At 42.3% G+C, this 20,876-nt stretch overlaps 1 protein-coding gene across 1 annotated transcript in view; it reads right to left on the reverse strand.

The window, feature by feature from the left end:
* Positions 1-20,876, reverse strand: part of ADTRP (androgen dependent TFPI regulating protein) — a 70,468-nt gene that overhangs the window by 16,512 nt on the left and 33,080 nt on the right. The window contains exon 5 of the mRNA XM_079776488.1: positions 4,176-4,291. Within this exon, the coding sequence (XP_079632614.1) occupies positions 4,176-4,291 (116 nt within the window). The remainder of the gene's footprint in view (positions 1-4,175; positions 4,292-20,876) is intronic.

Below are 20,876 nucleotides of genomic sequence, written 5' to 3' on the forward strand. Positions count from 1 at the left end.
TTTGAAAGCATAATTCTCTGGCCATGTCACTAATACTTCTCACTCCCACCTCCATGCCATAGAAATAAACAACAGTGACAATCAAATCTCACATTGTCTAAACTATGTCTCCGCTTTTAGCCTGCCATCCACAAGTCTCTTAAGAGGGCAGTTCCAGTGTGATTTCCTATCAGTTTCTTCCAGTAAGAGCAAATTGCTGACCATTGTTCTGTGACCTGTTCTCCTTTGGCCTTGGGACTATGCTGTGTTGTCTACTTTCTCCCATTTTTTGAAGCTCCAAGCCAGCCAGTCCTTCAGGGCCCAGACCCAATGCGCACCTTTTCCACACTGGCCAGCAAGACACAACCACTTCCTCCTCCAGGTTTCTCTGGCTCCTTGTATTTATTCTGACATTTTATCACTTCCCATTGTGTGTCTTATAATTTGAGTGAACAGCTCATCTCCCCTTATTAACTACAAATCCCCTACAGGCTGGGTTAGCCTTATATAACGCTGCTTTTCCCAGTAAGACCAGCCTTGTGTTAGGGGAAATATTTGTTCACAAAGAGAATGAATAAGAGCCAGCAGTAGGAACATTTCTATTTTCCTGTCCCTCGCCACGGCCTCAGAGAGAGCTAGGTGAGGTATTCTGAGGTGAGAGAGAAGGGAGGAGTGAGTGAGCTACCACATTTATAGGTGACTAATGCTTTCCAAAGGAAATGAAAGATTTGCAGTTATTACTACTTTGCAAAGCTTTATTTTCCCACTTAGGGGCCAGCCTCCAATTTTGCAATCTGAAAAATAACAAAAAGCAAGTTCCACATGTAAGGCAGTCCCCACGGTCTCGGCAATTATTTTTAGGTCATTGTGATGTGATTTCTGCAGTGAAATGCTTCCCTGGCTCAGAATTATTGCCATTTTTCTGACTCGTGTTTGTTTCTCACGCTCTGTCTGGCCCGGGCCCATATTCCTGACCTCATTTCTGCTATACCGTTTCCCTATTTGACCATCCAAACAGGCACGCCTAACAGCTGACCCACAGCCACTTCCCCAAAACATCTCCATGGATATCCACAGTTTGTGGAGCTTGTTGATGGCCACCTGTGGCTTTGAAGGTTCATGGGTCTCTGAGCATTGCGTAAGGGTGGAGACAGCAGGCAGCAAAGAGTCTGAACTCACTTAACCAAGGAATGAACAGAAATAGGGAAGCTTCAGTCAGTGGTGCAGCATAACATGGCCACATACAGGTGCATTTGATTTAGTCTTGGAATAAAGGGCCTGATGGACCAAATGCTGATTTACTGCTTCATTAATAAGGAGGTCCAAAACCCAAATCACTGGGTGCACCCAGTCACATTTCTGCTGGTGCTTCCTCCCACTTGCTCCATTGCATCACTTTTCCATCACAAGCACAGTGCTGGACACTACATCATGAAAGCTTTTAGACAGTAGGGACCAGGTTAAGCTTTTTTGCATACCCATGTTAAGCTTTTTTGCAGCACTTAGCGGAATATGTTTTGCACATGCAGTGAGCTGAACAAATACCTGGCCATGTGAATAGAGTGGAAAGAAAACTGGATTTTGAAATAGACCTGCATTTAAGTCCCAGCTTTGAATTTCCCTGCCCCTATGACCTTGGGCATGTCATTGAACCCACTGAGGCTTCAGGTCTCCAATGCTACTTGGTATCTAAGTCTCCTTATCCCGCCCACCTTCTCTAATTATATTTGAAATTGATGAATATTGTCATCAGCTGGCTACTACTAAGTCTCACAAATGCTACCAACTGGTCTCCTCGTGCTTTTCTCTTTAATTTTCACACTTCAGCCAAAGTCAACTTTTTAATCATCTTTCTTACATAAGCCACATCATTTCATTTCTCTGCTTAAAACATTTTCCACAGAAAATCCCTCTGGTTTAAAAGTCCAAACTCAAAAAAAAAAAAAAAGTCCAAACTCATTGGTGTGAATTCATGATCTAGCTTTACCCTGTCTTGTAATTCAGCCACACCCTCAGCTCCTCCAGCCCTTCACAGATGCTGATCCCTCTGCCTGAAGGTCTTTCCTATGCCTCTTTTGACTTATTCCTACTCATTCTTTGGGCCTCAGCTTACACATTCTTTTCTTAAAAAGACAGTCCTCAGCATTCCACAATGCCCTGTGCTTGTCCCTATTACAGTCTCATCATCCTGTCTTCCCACTGTGTGAGTACTTTCTTCTCTCCCAGAAAGCCCTGAGAGGCAGCATGGTATCTTGTACATTCCTGTGTGTCCTTGGTAACTCAGCACAGTGAATAACTGAATGGACCTATGACGTACTCACACCTGACCCCCATCTTGTTGCACCTCTTCTCCCCAACCGCCCAGTTCCCTGCATTGTCGGAACGCATGCCAGGCACCAACAAGCCAAGCCCTCTTGACTACTGTTTCTCATCTTTTCCGACCACTGCAATTTTCCCCAAAATGCTAGTGGCCATGGTGCTCTTGTGCGTTCTTGGTTTCTGAGGAGGAAAATAACAAGGGTCAGATTTGAGGATCAGTGATCAACTTCCAAGTTCTTAGGTAGAAAAAGTTAATAGATCAAAAGTACTATCTTATATATGAACTGCACAAGTTATCCTTGGCAAGAAAGAGTAAATAAGATTAAAGTCCACCAAACCAAACCAAACAAACCAAAGAAAGCAGAGCAGAGAAATACATGTATATAATCAACCAGCTACTGCCCTCCTTCTTCCCAACACATACAACAGACATATCATTATGGATATGTACTCTTACCCCATCCCGAGTTCCACGTATTCTGTCTTCAGGGGTTTATTCCTTTGAGTTAAGGCAGATTTGGCAAATACAAGGCATATATCCTGTTACTCTCCATTCTCATGCTATTGGCTGATATCAATGAGTGCTAACACAATTTTCTTTTTGTAGGGCCTGAGAATCCTTCCCAGCACAGGGCTCCCAACATCAGCTACCAGTAGGTCCCCAACTTAAGCATTATTCTCTAAAATGACCCTTGTTAAAATGCAGAGGCCCCAGGCTGGAGGACAGTGTAGACCACTGGAATCTTGGGATAGATTGAGTGAGCAAGTACTTTCTTTAAGACAGGAGAAGCAAGGAAGACTTTGGGCACTCAGGGAAAGAGGGTGCGAGGGTGGGAGGAGCAGGCTTCACGAAAGGGAAAGAAAGGGAAGGAAGGAACCATCATCTGAGTTCTGGCACGAAGGTCACTTGCTCTAAGACAGAGCCTCGTGAAGCCCATGGAGCAGGCACTGAGGGCCCAAGCCCCTGAGGAATGTGTTCTCTTTCTGGCTTCTATTTCTGACAGAGCACTGTGTTCCATTAAACTTTCCCCTACATAGGGATTGGGGGATTACCCAGCTTGTCAGATATGAATAGTATATGGCAGTCTAGACTAGAGAAGGAACGTCATGATTAGCTTCTGATATGCAGGCATTATGCTTGGCATGCCTCTTTCAGTAAAGCAAAAGCATGGAGTGGATGAGAAGGCTCTAAAATGGAAAGGGGTTTCCACTCACTGGGTGGAAGACCAAGCGCTTTCCCTTGATTACAGATCACTGGGCAGTATTTCTGAGAATTAGTGTAGCCAGGTGGTTGAATGATAAAATCTAGGCCAGCTGCTCAAATGAGCTTGCATGACTCCAGCGAGGCTGTTCTGCGAGCCCCTGGGCAGTTGCCCAAATGCCCTCTAGGAGCTCTAGTGCCAGATGTTGATGCAAATAAACCCATAATGATGCAGGCAACAGGAATGGAACACACCTAGCATGCTCAACTGTCACATGCCCTTTTAGAAGGAATATATTTAGATGCCTTGGATCATTCAGCTATTCAAACATTTAATTGCAAGTGGAACCAAAGATCAACATTTTCTTGGGAAAAGTAACATGTGTAGTAGCTTTGCAATGATTAATTCTTCATGAGAAGGAGAGAGGAACTCGTGACTTGCTGTCTGTGTATATATTATATGTGTGTGTGTGTTGTGCCAGCTGTGTATGCTTTTGCTGTGATGTGTCCACGAGTATCAAAAACAATCAAAATTCTTTTTTACTTGAAAACTTAAAGATGGCTAAATCCCCATTAACTCAATATAAAGGCAGTCTTACGGAACAGTATGCCTCTGGAATATTCCTCAGAGGTTTGAATGACAAGCTTAGGTTGGTTTTCTCTCTGCAATTCTTACCTGCTAATGTAAGCAAGACTCGCGGCAGCCAACAAGGTGAGTCCTTTCTTCTTCAATGGATAGCAGTGTGGCCTGAGGAGGACTTCACCCAGGGAAAAGGGGAGTATGAACGTGTGCTGCAGGAGAGAAGATGGCAGTCATGTCAGTGCCTTGGCTTCCTAGTGTTTCTAATTCTCTCTTCCCCCTCCAGTCTACCTTTAACACAACTACCAGAGGAAACTTTCCAAAACTGGGCTGAGATCATGCTCCTTAGATGTCCAAGGACCTCCACTGGCTCTCTCCTGCTTATCATACTGACCCAAACTCCTTTGTCTGGCTACCAAGGTTCTTTTCAATGTTCTGCTGCCCAATCTTGTCCTGCTTATTGCCTGCTCCTTCCCTCTCCTAATACACACACATGCATGCATGCACACACACACTCACACACATGTGTGCACACACACAATCACTTCTCCACTGAAACAAGGCTGTTTCCTTCATTCTTTGTACCCAGCATGCTTGCTCCCACCTTCACACTTCCGTTCATTTTTCAACTGTGTGAAACGTGTCTTCTCTCCCTGTATTCACATTCATCTGTGTTCTTATAGCCAATGCAATTTTCCGTGATGATGTCTCTGAATTTTCCTTTTGCTAATTGCTCTCACCCAATCTAACTGCATTTATATCCTTTGCCATGCAGTCTAGCACTTGTGATGTGTATTTGTAAGATCTTGGGGGCCAGAGAACACATCTTAGCCCATCTCTGCATCCCCATTGCACTTGGTGCCATGTAACCTTCCTGTTGATGGGGTAGGTGTTGTGGGGTGTGTGAGAGACTCCCTCCAAAACCCTCTAGGTCCTCCCCACTCCTTCCCTGCTTAACCCTCTCCTTCATAACCATCTGTCTTCTCTCACATCTTTCAAACCCTTAACATGTTTTTTTAAAATAATGCAATCAAGGAAATAAGCCTTTAGTAATAGTGATGTTTTCAGGTGGAAAGACTGCAGAGGCGCTCCCATCTTAGTTGTGGGAACTGATCTGGGAATTAAATTTTGCCCTTCTGCCATACTCTGTGCTTATTGGGAATATCTAATAGTGTTAGCATTTTACAGTTTTTACATTTCTGTCATTCCTCTTTCATCCCTCTTGCATCCATAGCCTTTTCCTGCGAAGTCCATCCCTTTCCCATTCCTGAGTCCCAAGGCAACTATGTCAGCACCTTGGTTACAGTAGTCCCTGGGGCTTAGGAATGCCACAGTGCCCGCATGACCATGCTCCCATGCCCAGCTATGCTCTGGAAGGCCTTTGCTGTCCATCCCATTATGCTTGTGCTCAGAGGCAGCCCCAGGAGGCAGTAGCTTCCTCTTGCCTTACCTGACCTAAGGTACAGTAAGACCAAGATCTTTAGATGACACAATTTGAGCTTGCGATAGCAACAAAGTCTAACCTATTCCAGTGCTCTCTCCTCTATGAGACAAGAGACATTATATAGACTTAGACAGTGTTAAAAACATAATAATAAATTTTTTAAAAGACCTTTAGATGATGGGAAACAAGACAAGTGTTGGGATGAGAAGGAACAAGTCTTAAGCATAGGGTGTTACTGAGCGGGGAGGGCCTCCTGGGGGCCCCCCGTCAAGGCTGCTGTTGGGTGACACAGAGCAGTTAGGCCTCTTTAAGGCCCTGGGTGCCTACATTTTGGTAGCAAAGCCTAGAGAAACAGCCTTTGGTACAAACCATAGCTTTTATATAATCTGTCCAAAGCTGGTCCTGAACCTCCTGACTGGTTGGATATGCAAATGGAAAGACTGCCAGGTGCACTGTCGCACCTTGCCTCCTGTTTTGGTCTGATTTTAGACTACAGCTTCTGTGTCTCTCCCTCCAGTAAAGGAACATGATATTTAAAGGCACGACTTTTGAATCTGGCCCCGGGCTAGTTTCTGAACTTCCGCTTCCTAGGTTGTGAAATGGGTAATAATGCACATGTGTTAGGGGCGCTGCTCTGAGGACTGAGATAAATGCATGTACAGGGCTGGCCCCTTGGCCCAGGAGACTTGTAGTGAGCATTAGCTGTGATTGCCCGTACTGTGATACCGTTCTTCTCTCATTGCTGACCCAATGTGGAGCAGGAGAGGCAAAGTTTTGGGATGCCCACAGCACCCGATGCCCGGATGCACCCTGACCCGTAGGAGGAGGCTGTGGTAGCAGAGCTGTCCCCACAGTCACCCCATGACTCTCTCCTCAGCCCCCAGCTGGCGCCTGTGCTCCCAGCCTCAGATCCCTCGATATGCTGTGAGGGACATGCCGCTTTTTCCCCAGAGGCCACCTCAGGAAGTGAGAGATGGGGCTGTCCTTCCAGCAAAGCCACTGCCTCTCCACCTGCCTTCATTCTGCCACAGCCAGGAAAGATCCAACTCCTGCTAGCAACCATTAACAGTCCCATTATACCGGCCATTGATCTGACAGATTTTATTAGCACTGTCCACTGGCAGCAGCTTCCGCTCTCTACATTAATGATCATTTGGAAAAGAATTCCTGTGAGACAATGCAGTGTGTCTGCATTAGGAGAAAATGAGTTCACAGTGATTAATGCTTTCACAACAGATAACTCAGGGATGCATGACTGGTCACCTCTTCTAGGGGCCTGGCCTTTGCAAGTGACATTCAATTGAATTTCCAAGTGAATTCTCCCTGATGACTCTGGGAAGTTTACTTCAGTGATGTCATTAGTGATGGACCATATACTGTGGCTTAATACCTACTAAAAGGTCTTCAAAAGAAGCACAGTTTTTGGCTGGGCTGGGGGTAGAAATGAGGGGGTAGAAATGAGGGGAGGAGGAAGACCACATTCTGTGAGCTTTCTAAATATTTAGCTACTGTGAAGAGCCAAGCATGACGCACTAAACCTTGTGGTATTTCAAATGTACTGGTATGTCACCTCATGTTGGTATAAATTACATAACCTTTGTCAGGCAGCATATTTTTTTAAAGCGGAAGAAACAATTCAGTAAGAGAAAAATCAAATATGCTTTCTACTTCCAAAAGAATCTAATAATTAGGCTGGGATTGACACAAATTAGAATGCTGCCAAAAATTTGCTGAAAACAGTGACTCATTTTGTATTTCAATTAACAGTTTCTCAGTTTCCCTTATAAACAGTGAAGCTGACAAAAATTAATTATCTCAGAGGGGGTAAAATATTTCTTTCCAAAGTAAACAAAATACCATGGGCTGAAACAATAGTATGTGTAAACAGAGAGGATGGAGGAAGCTATTTTTCCTTGTCAAGTAAGCCATCATTTTGGTAGATTTTTCTTTAAATATCTCATTTTAAAAGCATCGGTTCAAAGGACAGTGTTGTTCTTTTCCCATCTTTTTAAACTAAAGTATGTCTTTTCTCCCGTCCTTGGTGTAATGCCTGCTTCCATTTGGATATATTAGAGACAGAACTATGAGCATGAAATATTGATTTAAGCATTAGTATAATAATTGCCATTTAGAGTCCCTGGTTGCAAAATAGCTTTGTAGATAAATACTAAAATTTACCAGCCCATAGAAAATTCTTACAAGGTTACATGAGTGGCAACGTGGAAAACAATGAGCACTTACTTTGACTCAACTCATACCAGTAGATAAGTAGCTGCTATAAACAGCTTTCCTGTATATGAAGCTAAACTAACAATAGGATGCATTTGCCTGGCTCTTGTGCAAGAGGCCAGGCTTAATCACTGAGATAACCCATGGAGCCAACAGCTCATCATTGTCATACAGGCTCCAAGTACTGAGTCAATAGGCTAGGATGGTCACACTCTTACCTCTAAGGTTCTTGGGGGAACAAGAGCACTTAATTTTCTACAGTGGGAGAAATTCAGGGTGCCTCCACACTTTAAAATCAGGTAACATTTAAAATATGATCTCTGTCTCTTTCCTCATTTCATTTTCTTATTGAACTAGCTGTTGGGTTGAGTTGACTAAGATAAACAAAACAGCTTCTACCTTCTTGGACTGGTCATTGAGAGACTTTCTCATTCATTGCTGTTTCTAATGAACTTACATGTTGCCCACTTCATGTTTGCACCTGTCTTCTTCCTTCCCCTGTTCAGGCAACACTTGGATCCGAGAATTAATTTCTTCCATTGCCTCTTCCCAAACTGATGTCCTTTCCCCATGTCTCTCAAGTCTCTAGGATAATGTCTTCGGTTTATGATACTCATGGGTAGAAAGTTTTAAATCAAGTTTTATTGCACCAACAAGATCTCATTTCTGGGTATGTTAAGGAGGATATTTTCGCTTAGTGTATATTAAACATGTCACTTTTTGATTTATTTTAAAAATGAAAGCCTTCACAATCTCCTCAGGGCCAAACACATGATCAAAACATCAATTAAAACTTAAATGTAAATACAACAGACATGAAAACAGAGGCAAAACCAACCTTAATAGAATGCTATTTTAGTAGGCGTGTCATTATACTGTGGATCATGTTCCTTAAGCCTGAAAACTACCTGCAGTAATAGTTGTTTTGTAAATCCTTGTAACACAATCTTTGGTTTTGATAATACCGTCCATTTGCCAGCTAAAAACTTTTACCTCGCTCCTTAGCACCTTCTCTTAATGTAGTTTCTGCCTCCAACCATCTATATTTTCCATAGTTCCTATATTGTTAAAGGTCCAATTTTGCTTTCAGTCTGACATATAGCAACCCTGAAATGTAGATATAAGCTAAATTGCTTATATCTCTAGGGGGGATTCCTCTCTCTCTCTCTCTCTCTCTCTCTCTCTCTCTCTCTCTCTCTCTCTCTCTCCTACACTACCTGCAGGGATCTTTTTTTTTTTTTTTTTTGGTCTCAAATGCTAGAATTCAGAAGATAATTGGGTTTGTAAAAATTCCCTTTTCCACTTTCTAGTGCATAGGCTGGGCACCACTATAATTAAAGAGTCAATGTTCAAATGCCTGGGAGGAGGGAATGGGAAGATAAACCAACCACAGAAAGAGCCACAGGCTTCTCTTTGACCTCCATAGTCTACATAAGTAGTTGACAGCCTGCTAAATATTCAAAAACAGAAGTTAAAAACCAATAGTTTTATTTACTGCAGAGGAGTAGTAATGTTTACAGTTTACTCTGAAATGCACCAAAACAAGATGAGTTGGTGGATGGATGCATACATATGTGCTAGAGCAAATACTGTGAATTAGTAATAATAGAACCTAAGTGGTGGGTAATATAGGTGTTCTCTGTAAAATTCTTTAAACTCTGCTTCATGTTTGACATTTTTTATAATAAAATATTGAAAGAAATACAAATAGTCTTTACTGACCTGGAAAGAGAAATAAGTGCTCCATTGGGCCAAGGAAGAAAAGCATGCCCTTATTTATGAACTTGTGTGTGGATTTAACAGGTGGTTAAATGATAACTTTCTGAATTTTCTAAGACGAGTTTCTAAGTGATGTTTTACTTCCTATACTGTTGTCCCTGGGGTTAATATGTAGTTTGGCCAACATCTCAAAGCAGCATTCTTCTACTATGAAGCTAGTTGGCTTTGATGGCATCCAGCCTGGTGAAGAAGTGGCCATTTAGATTCTATTCAGGTAAGTATAAGATAAAAGAAAGATCTGGGATCTTAGGACTCTACAATCATGAGTATTAGTATATCTGCTTCTTCCTGCTCTCCTCCTCTCTCTCCCTCCCTCTGCAAAGCATCAAAATCCTTCTCTCACCCTAGCTGATTTGGCTCAGTGGATAGAGCATCGGCCTGAGGACTGAAGGGTCCTGGGTTCCATTCTGCTCAAGGGCACATGTCTGGGTTTCGAGCCTGATCCCCAGTAGGGGGTGTGAAGGAGACAGCCGATCAATCATTCTCTCTCATCATTGATGTTTCTGTCTCTCTCTCCCTTTCCCTTTCTCTTTGAAATCAATAAATATATATATACTAGAGGCCCAATGCACGAAATTTGTGCATGGGTAGGGTCCAAAGGCCTGGCTGGTGATCAGGGCCAATCTGTGGGGCCTGTCAGAAAAGTGTATTTAAAAATTTATTTCAAATAGGCTTAGGGGTCGGGGGGCCCCCGCTGGCACCCACCTTGGCTGGCCTGGCACTACCCGCTCGCTGGCCCTGCCCCCTCCCCACCCCCACCCCCCCGCCACCAGTTGCCTCCCAACTGGCTAGGCAATCGGGGGGGCAGTGCCGGCCCCACCCCTGGATCACCCCACCACCACCACTGGTCACCTCCCTCTGTGGGGCGACCAGCAGGGCGATTGGGGGGCCCCCACTGGCATCCGCCTTGGCTGGCCTGGGGCCTGTGGGCTGGGGGCAGCTCCTGCGTGTCATAGCGACCGGTCGTTCCATCGGTCATTCCGCCGTTTGGTTGATTTGCATATTAGTCTTTTATTATATAGGATATTTACAAAACTCTCTCTCTAATTTAACTCATTGGCAATAATAACAGCCTTAGACACCTTTTATAATCACTAACCCATTCCTTTACTTCTTATATCCGAATGTGGTTCGCTTTCTCCTTCAAATTCTTCTCACCACCTCCTTGGTTTCCCCCTATTTTGGTATAGACTCAACATTGCAATTTGACCAACCTCCTAAAGCAAGTTTCATGTTGCTACTCCCTGCTCCAAAACCTTCTGTGGCTCTCTGTTGCCTCTGTATCCTGCCTATATTCCTTCTCTAATCCCATCTCTCTCTCAGTTTCCACAGTATCTTAAGACTCCCTCTTTTCAACTCAAACCAGTCTTCTCTTTAATCCTTGTGTTTCATCCTATTTCCTTCCCTAGAATTCCTTTTTTTCACCCATCAGTTCTTTAATTCTTCTCTCCCATCCACCCCAGCTTTGAGATACCTTACAATAAAAAAAAGCACATACACTAACATGAAAAGAAACTTAAGAAAATCAAGACCCAGGAGAGCACTGACACACAAATACACCAACCAGAGACCTGCTGGTCCACTATTATTGAGATTCAAATTTAGCAATACCTTTCCCAACAGTCCAAGTAAAAGAGAGAGATGGAATGTACACAGTTCTTTTTTTGTAAGGGAAATTAATTTTGTATACCTCTAATTAAGTCTCAAATAAATTTCTACCATTGTATTTTATTTAGGGACATTAAGCCATGGTAGGCAGTGCTCTCAACTGTGTCCCCATAGCAAGCACAAAGGTCTTGGTTCCACAAACTGTAAAATCTCAAGACAAAATAATAAAACACAATCTATTGAATGGGAGATAATATGTATAATTATGTAGCCTTCTAATGATCAGAGCAGTAGATGGACTCGAGAAAGACTATTTTCTTCATAAGTGTTTTTATTTGTGTTTGTCCCATTTGTGAGTCAGACAACAGCCATTATTTTATTCTGTGTTTAGAGCTGGGAGTGTAGGTATTACACACTGTTGATGATGCTGCTGAATGCTTAGAGGAACTCAGAGAGTCTGTGGTAATGTTCACAACCTTTTACTGCAGATAAAGACTCTCATCAAAGAAACCATCCTGCCTCTTGGAGCTGAGTGCCCAGCCCTTTCAGCTACCTCTGAGGCCCATGTTGCATCCACATTATACACACATCACACCCTGACTTCCTTCGCATGAGATGCTCACTCTCTTGTTCTTCCCACAGCTCTTTTGGTCTACATTAGACTCTGCAGTGCTTAATTATATTCAGTTTTATTTTTTACCCTGTGAAGTTCATGTAATCTTTCTTCTATTCTGAATTAAATTATACTTTGAGGTCAAAGTTCTCCTTTACTTTTTCAGGACATCCTCCCAACTCAGATTTATAAATGCTCTTTGACTGATTTTCTTCATTTGAACCTTTATGTTGCAAAGTAGAATTAAGCCTTTAATATGGTTTATAGAGCCCATAGTGAACTAGTAAACTGTCCTGTCTTACTTTCATGCCCATACCCCACCTTCACCCACCCTTACCTCCTGATTACTCTGCACTCCATTCATAGTACCCTCTCTCACCACTAATACATAGACACTTATCCCCTCCCCTCTCTTAGCCCTCACCACCTTCTTCTCACCTTACAGGGATAAGCATACATATCACTGACTCTGGGACAGAATCTGAAACATCCAGCAGGTGCCCTTCCCTGGCATGGCTGGACCTCCCTGTGCTCATCCCCCTCACAGCATTACATAACTGCATTCACCTAATATTGGACAAACTTTAAATGGAAACAATTCAAAGAAGCTTAGGGCTATCACCATTTCATCTCCAGTGCCTAGCATGGTGCTTAACCTACTCTGGCCACTTAATATCTGTAGCATTAGTGAATGAATCAATAAAACAATAGAATGGGCACAAGAGGAGGGAGAGAGAGAGCTCTTCTGCATAGATGGGGAAGATAATCCAGTGTCCTGGTATGAGGAGACAACAGCTGCAGTCCAAATTCAAATGGCATGGGCAGCCATGCATCAGCTGTGTCCATAGTAGCAGGGTCACAGAGTCAGTCCCACTTCAGGCCAGTCATATTTACCCCTTGTCATGGCTATAGATTTCTTCTCCTAACATTCTGGAAAATGGGTGTTGTGGGTCACAAAAACTTGCAAGAATATGTGACTCCTGGGAACACCCCTTGGGTGCCCATGTCATGGCAACTAAATTGCAGACTCTAAAGGGGTGTCACCATCCGGGAGTCAACAACTCTGCAGAAGCTGGAAGATATGTAGCTAGTAAAGGCAGTTCTTTGTTAATCTTGGGACCCACTGGCCTCTGGCCCTCCATTCTGAAATTGGCCAGGTGGAAAACCCCCAGGTTTTACTCGATATCTACTTATATCCCTCCCCTGTATTAATCTGTCATTCGCCCTTCCTCTGTGCTTCTGTGCCTGGCTGCACATAGCACACATGGAGACTTGTTTTTAAGACATAGACAGATGGGCAGCTCTTTAGAAAGCTGCTCCAAGTTGGAGGACGAAGACTGTTCTTTTCAAGAAGGAGAAAGTTTGGGAAGCTTGGGAATCTGTTCTTGCTTTAGAGCCACCATCTCTCAGGGCACCATCCCTTCCTCTCAGATATCTTACCACAATGTGAATAAAGGACTCAGAATGTGTAGACAGCTGGTTTCCCTGGGAGATAACAGTATTTTAGGAAAGCATCCTGTAAGCATAAGCTCTGGGGCAAAGTTCCAAACTCCCCACATGACGATCCCATGATGGACCAGTTTCCACCCTTTCTCCTTCCTGCCTCCAGCTTTCCCTTGCTGACCCACCAGGGAGTTCCTACAGGGACTCACCCACTGCTGTGCTCAAATGACAGGTGCTCACTGGTGAGTTTCCCAAATGCAAATAATTGGTTGATTCAGAGTTAGTCTATATGTCAGGCTATATGAGGGACACATGAGCTCACCATGTGGGTCTTAACACTAGAGGAGGAAATGGCTGAAAGAGGGACATAGATGTAAAGGAAAAAGAGAATTTTGCTTGGGAAATGTCCCCCTTCAATATCCATCACATATCTCATGAGAAGCGGTTATGTTTCAGCACTCCAGGCAATTAAAAGGTATGTAAGATATGGTCCTGGAACTAAAAAAATATTGAATTTGTACTTATGTGTAGCCTTACAGAACTAGGACTAGTCTAGTTTTAAAGCATTATAAGAGAGGCTCTGGAAGTGATAGACAACAACAGGTGGCTGGGTTGAGCACTTGGGAGTCCACAATGAAAGAGAACAAGGTCTTGTTTAATGCAAAGACCAACTTCTCTTTCACTCACTAGGTAAAATCTCTCTGACCGAAAAGACTCAGGGGTTTCTCTTCAACAGAGAAACTTTTGTGACATCTAAAACTGTGTCTTATTATCTCATAGAGTGTTACTAAGTTGTGTTTTGTTCTTTCAAAATAAAAGTTAATTGTAATTCCCCTTTATTAAAAATAGATCACTATATATTACAGATTAATTTTTCAATTATGAACCCTTTTTTTTTCTTGCTGGAATAAATAAAACCAAAGGCTATCTGTAGGCTATAAAACTGAAGATGCCAAGTAGGATAGTAGATATGAGTTTGGTGTTCAGAAGATAAATTTAGCTGAAGATAGAGATTTGGGAGCCAACAGAGTATAGATATGACTTTTTTTTTCATGGCAGTAGATGAGAGGACCCTAAGAGAGTGTATGAGTTAAGAATAAAGGATCTCAGAGTAAACACTGTGGAACAGCAATAGTTAAGCCAGAGTTTCTCAACTTCCACACTACTGATGTTGTATAATAGATAACTCTTTGTTGTGGGAGCTACCTGTGCATTAAGGGAGCCGGGTGGGGGGCCTGGCCCCAATCGAAATACATGCCACTACAGGCAGGATGGTGAAGCAGGTGAGGGGGCAGCACCAGGCCAAGGCGGGGTGCCAGGTGAGGCTGTGAGGCTGCAAGGCTGGGGGTGGGAGAAGGGGCCCGATTCCCACAGGCCACCCCAAGGGACCCCACCCATGCACGAATTCATATTAAGACATAAGTATCAACCCCCCCAGCTCTGTCTTAGAGATAAGCACACTGAAGTGAGCACACAGGAGTTTGCTTTTTGTGTCCCACATTGCTTGTTCTTCCTTCTAGGGTGACACTCATATTTCTCATCCAGTTCTCTGCATCTTTGGATTTTGAAGCCCTGTTCCTAGTATTCTTGGACTTGGGCCACAGAACCCCTTGAAGCTAAGAGGTTAACATGGATATGTCTCCATGGCTACCATTGCCATCTGTTCCACAAAACCTAAGGGTGGGTGGAAATCTGGACAAGTTTGTAAGTGTGAAAGTGAGGAACCTACATGCAGGACAAGTCGATGATAAGTTGGCTTGCTCAGAGCCCTCTACACTTCAGGGAATGCAAGCCTGTGGCATTAAGACAATCTTCCCATTGCCAAGAAATTTGGCTCACTTCCTTATCATGGTCTTCTTAAGAAAAACAAAACAAAATTTTTTGAAAGGTCAAAAAATTCCTTCTCACCACAATAATGTGGCTCTTATGAGTTCCTAGATGTGTTTTCAGAGAGACACCAAAAACACACATGCTTTATTCCCAACCAATTCATGCTAGGCGGGCTCTCCAGAATACCTCTTTGAAATGATGCACTTTTTAGTTTCCAAACTTGGGGTGGGGGGGGGTGGGGGGAGAGGAGGAAAGGTAGGGAGAGCACAAAGGTTTTTGTTTTGTTTTCAGCTTTCAAATCTGAATTTTCACTGGTAAAATCTGTTCCTATTAAGGGAAATGAAATCCCCCCTGCCTTTATGAGTTTTTTATTCTGCCCTCATAATTAGAAGACTCTTGATTACTATTTTACTATTAAAATGTTAGTTTCTATGGCAGCCACCAAAGAATACTGATGGAGTTCCACATTCCTGGATTCACTTTTCACATACATACACTAATGAACCCCATTACAAGCCTCTTTGTCCTTCAGTAGGAATCCTCCGTTGGATATTATCAAGTATCTCCCTCAGGGCCAATGCTAGCCCAGCAATGAAGAGAATGGGAGTAATTGGCCTTTCACACAGTTCACAGAGATAGAAATTAACTGTTTTTAACTGACTCTCCTTTTTCCTTTGACCACCTTTCTTTCATCTAGTTATCTCTGAGGTGATGTCTTCATTCCTTCCTCATTGCAGCCTTTGCTACCCTTCTTCCTTGATTCAGAGGCTTTTTAGAACTATCTTTGGTTACATGAGTACCCAGTTACCTAATTAAGATCTAAGAATGGTGGTAACTGAGGCAAGTGTGAGCCTGGAAATAGTTCTGCCAAAGAGCATTCATCCTTGAGCCACAGTACAAATCAAAACAAACATCACCTCTTCTTTAACGAAATACATGCCACTACTATTGCTAACAGAGGGGAGAGGGTCTTGTCTCCCCAGTTGTTAATGGGGGTAGATTTCTTGTGATATCCCGAGAAAAAGAATTTTGAGTCTCTCGCATGGGAGGAGTTTCCAAAGTTCTATTTCCCTTTGTCCCTCCATAGAAGAAGTGTAGCTGGGGCTTTAGTAGAGCTAAAATCAGAGCCAGTATCCAGAGTTTCTGTTCTATGTCTGCATAGCCCAATCTAGCATCAAGCCAGCTTAATTTGTGTTTCCGCAATCCATCAGTCCATTGCATGTGGGGTCTGCAGGGAAATATGAGCAAATGCAAGGAAGCCTAGAGCAAGCCAAGAGCATAAGAGAGCCAAGAGAACTCTTTTGTTTAGGAGATTATATGTTCCCAAATTTTTGCGTGCTTGCAGTGACCATGCCCATTCTGCCCAATGATCTTCGTTCCCAGGTATGACTAACACCTCATGTCACCCCAACTTTACCTGGGCATGCATCTATCTTCCCATTGTTGGATCCCTTCCCCCAGAGTTTTTCAGGGAGTAGGCCAGTGGTTCCCTGGGTAGTGAAAAGTTGCAGTTTCCTGGTGAAGCTGCCCAAGTGACATGCCTATAATGTCTGGTCTTCTATCTTTGCTCCTTTCTTACCATTAATAACTAGCTAGTTGCAATGGTATCACCATGACTCTGCCTCTTTTTCAACATAAATCAGTCACTAGTATGTCATGTTTTTGATGTAACAACTAAAAGCTCCATAGATATTTCAATATACCAACACTCTCCCTGAAATTTCCTCACTTATAACTTTCTATACAAAAGAGCACCTCAAAATATCAAAGCATATACTCTCAGCCACAGATTTTAGAGGTAGGGCTGCTAAAGGCTTTCTCTTCACCTTCAATGTTCCCTGGCCCCAGCACATCCCACTCTACCCCTAATGAGGAACTCTGGGGTCAGTCAAGGACGTAGAGAAACTACCAGAGTTAAGTGATAAAGACTTCATTCATTCTTGTACACAGTAGTCTTCAGTAAGTACCTACCCCATGCCAGTCTGCGTTAGGTGCTGGGGATTAAATGGCAAAAAAAGTATGGTCCCTGCCCTTGAAGGCCTATAGTTTAATCAGCAAGATTTTATATAAACAAGTAAAAAATGACTTAGATACCAATCATGGCATATGCTATGAAGGACACAAACAGGAATCTATGTTTCAAAAGAAAAGTGGAGAGACATTAAGTAAGGTAGTCAGAAAAGGCCAGTCTAAAGAGGTCATTTTTAAGTTGGTCATTTTTTAAAAGTGCAGAATATTATGGAGGAGGACTATTTTCCTATTTACAGTTGACCCTCAAGCAACATGGGTTTAGGGACACAACACCTCCCCTCATATCCCATAGTAAAAAATTCACATATAATTTTTGATGCCCCAATAACTTAGTTGTCCCTTAGTGTCCATGGGGGATTGGTTCCAGGGCCCCTATAGATACTAAAATTTGTAGATGCTCAAGTGCCCCATATAAAAAGGTATAGATCAGTGCATACAGTCAGCCTTCTGCAACCATGGATTGGAACAGTATAGGTATTCGTTGAAAAAATTTTTGTGTAAAGGTGGCCTGGAGCAGTTTAAACCCATGCTGTTCCAGGGACAACTGTATTATTATTATTATTATTATTATTATTATTATTATTATTATTTATTTTTATTTTTTTTTGCTGTATGGAGAAGGCTGAGAATGGAAGTAGGAAGGTGATTGTGGAGGTATTGTGTCATAGAAGCAAAGGTGGACACCAGGTATTAGCAGTGGAACTAGAAAGTGAACAGATTTGCTCCATATTTTTTAGGTGAAAGGGACAAGATTAGCTAATACATTGAATATAATAGTGGTGGATGGAGGGAGGGGATAAGGTCAATGCTGGTTTCTGTCTTGAGCAATTGGAAGGATGGTGGCTCCATTTCCTGAGGAGGAGCATGCCAGGTCAGGTTTGGCAGCAAGTATCACATGTCCATGTCTGGACAAGTTGACTCAGAGATGGGCCAATAACAGCAATATCAGGTAGACAGTTAAAGATGTGCTATCAATAGAGCCCAAAAAGCAGAGTTTCAAGGACAGAGAGATCTACTGTGATGAATGCCTCTGAGAGTTAAGTAACATGGGTGCAAAATAGGAGCCATGGATTGGCAATGTGGAAACAGCTGATGACTAGAATAAGAGGAATGCACAGAGTAAGTGTGGATCATACACATGGGTCCGGGGCAATGTCTCAGGCTCTGTTCCATTCAGAGAGACATGCATTCTTTTTCTTGTGGATTGAATGGCACTATCTGCCCTGAAGGAAACTAGCCAACCCCACAACTACTCCCTACCTCAGCCCCAAATCCTGGTGACATTCAGGGCAGAGCTCAGAAAAAATAAAGTTATAACTTGAGCTTCACCTCTGTTTCAGGTGATAGAAAGAAGGGATGCTCTTTTTTATGTCTTTCCTTTCATCTTCTCATAGAGTAGGCAGTTCAGAAGACGATGCCAGAGAAGAGGCAATAGCAGCAAGCTGCCTTCCTGCTTCTAGAGAGGCTCTTTGTGAAAGAGACAATACGGCTCAATCTAACTTACTAGAATTCAAGGGAGCAGGAAATTGGGGCAGGGAGTGGGGAGTGGTACCTATGTTAACAAAGTCTCCATCTTGGGTCATTAGGCATCTTGGGGGAGAGCTGAGCATTTGGTTAAATCTCTCAGTGGGGGAAATCTCAGTTAAGAATTAGGACTTGCACTTCACACCTCCCCTGGCCAGTAGGCCCAGGCTGTTCTGTAGGTTTGAGTGCTGAATACCCATGTTGACATTAACCAGGAAGTAAATCAATCAATCCTGGGGACATTAAAACCCAACCCTGAAACTTTAATTATATATAAACACATAAACAGTATGCATCAGAATATAAAGAAATACCAAAATGTGCTTACTTGCTACATTGCTTATCATGGAAGGCAGGCAATTTGATCACTTCAAGAGATCCCTTTATGATCAAGAGCCTTTTCTTAATTGCCAGAAAACTCTAAGAACCTCCTCAACAGGGACAGCTATCAGGATTAGAAAAGAGAACGTATCACCCAATTCATCTATAATCGAAATTTAGTATTATTCAATAGTAGCCTGGGGATAAACCTTAGGAAACAGGGCTCTTGTGTAAACAAAGGGGTGAACAAAATGGATTACTTAATCATTAGTTCTCTTTGTTTATGCCTACTCCTTTGAAATTAGTACTTTAGAAACCTCACATTTTCCTCTCACATGTTTTCTGACCTTACCATATTGCTACCTGCCCCACATCTGCTACATCAAGCATGTCAAACTCGTGGCCCACTGGCCACATGTGGCTCACAATGAATATTTTTACGGCCCAGCCAATATAACAGTATGTAAAAAATGTCTCAATAAAAATTTTGTAACTTAATTTTTAAATATCCTATTATACATAATTATTAATAAAGAACTAGATACCAATCACGGCGCGTTCGTAATGACTGATTACCATAATCATGTTGCATTCATTTCCCTTATGCGCCTTATGCGCAGGCATACCATTTCTCCCCACTAATACTAGCAGCGAATATTTTAGCAGCTGATTGCCACGTCATTAGTCTTGGACTGACTTGTTTGGTGTGAGCAACAGGAAATATTTCGCTTTCAGAGAATAAGAAAAATAGGTTTATTTGCGTTACGCTTATTAATTTGTGTAGTTATTCAGTGTCTGGTGAGTTAATGTTCAAGAAAAAATATTAATTTTTATTAAAATGTTCTATTATTTTATGTTAACGATTACTCATTTATTTCAGCCTTTTGTATTCAGCATGCCTCTATCGAAATAAACCTACGTTTTTATGAAAATTGAAGCTTTTGTTTTTTGCAGCCCACATAAACTTAAACCTTGTTTTTTTGGGCCCTTTAAGTTTGTGTTAGCCATTGAGTTTGACAGGCTTGGACTACACAATTCACTGGAATAGCCCAATTAGGGATTATTGCATAACTTAAGAGCTTTGTGCCTTTGAAAATAGTATAAATATTTCTAGAGGGAGGAAACTTAATCCTGCACAAAAGGCCTTCCTATATTCATGGATTTGCATCCAACCCACACCAGGGCCTGTTCCCATGCTTTTCTCTACATCTTAGACGGTCTCTGACCATGGACTCAAATTCTCATCAGTTTTTCCTCTTCCTACTAATGCAGAAGTCATACACTCCAGTTCTATGTGGTTATTTTAGACATTATAACATGCTTATTTAACTTGGTAGTGGCTAATATGTCATTGTCTCTAGCCTCTGTCCACCAGCAATCCAAGGAAACTTTAGAACGCCTCTCCCAACTTACATTCTATTTTCATCCAGTATTTTAATTCATTCTTTTTCTAATCACCATATGTTGAACAAATTGCTTGCTACTGGTTTTGATATCTCAGCTCTCCCTTCTGAGATCTTTTTGAAGTATGCCCTCCAGCATTCCCCTTTACCAGGAGGGTTGGTGAGTGATCAAGTCTGTTTTTCTGTGTCAGAAAATGTCTTTATATACTTTCAATGAGTAAATAGGTTGGCAGGTTTTTTTGTTCAATACTTGGAAGCTATTATTCTATCATCTCCTGGCTTCTTTGTTGCTATTGAAATATCAGCTATCAGTCTAACAGTAATTTCTTTTGGGGGAACCATCTTATTAATCTGGTTGCGTCTTGGATCTTCTTTTTGTATAAATGTCTGTGGTGTCATACAAGTGGCTAGATGTCTGCCCTTTGTCCTGTGTGACATTTTTCGGGCACTTCTTAAATTTGAGGATTAATTTCTCATAAATTCCAGGAAATAATCAGTGATTCTCTCTTTAAATATTGCCTATACCTCATTATCTTTGTTGGACACTGTTCTGTTTTCTTTTAGTTTTGGGG

The sequence above is a fragment of the Cnephaeus nilssonii genome (assembly GCF_951640355.1).
Source record: "Cnephaeus nilssonii genome assembly, chromosome: 7".
NCBI lineage: Eukaryota > Metazoa > Chordata > Mammalia > Chiroptera > Vespertilionidae > Cnephaeus > Cnephaeus nilssonii.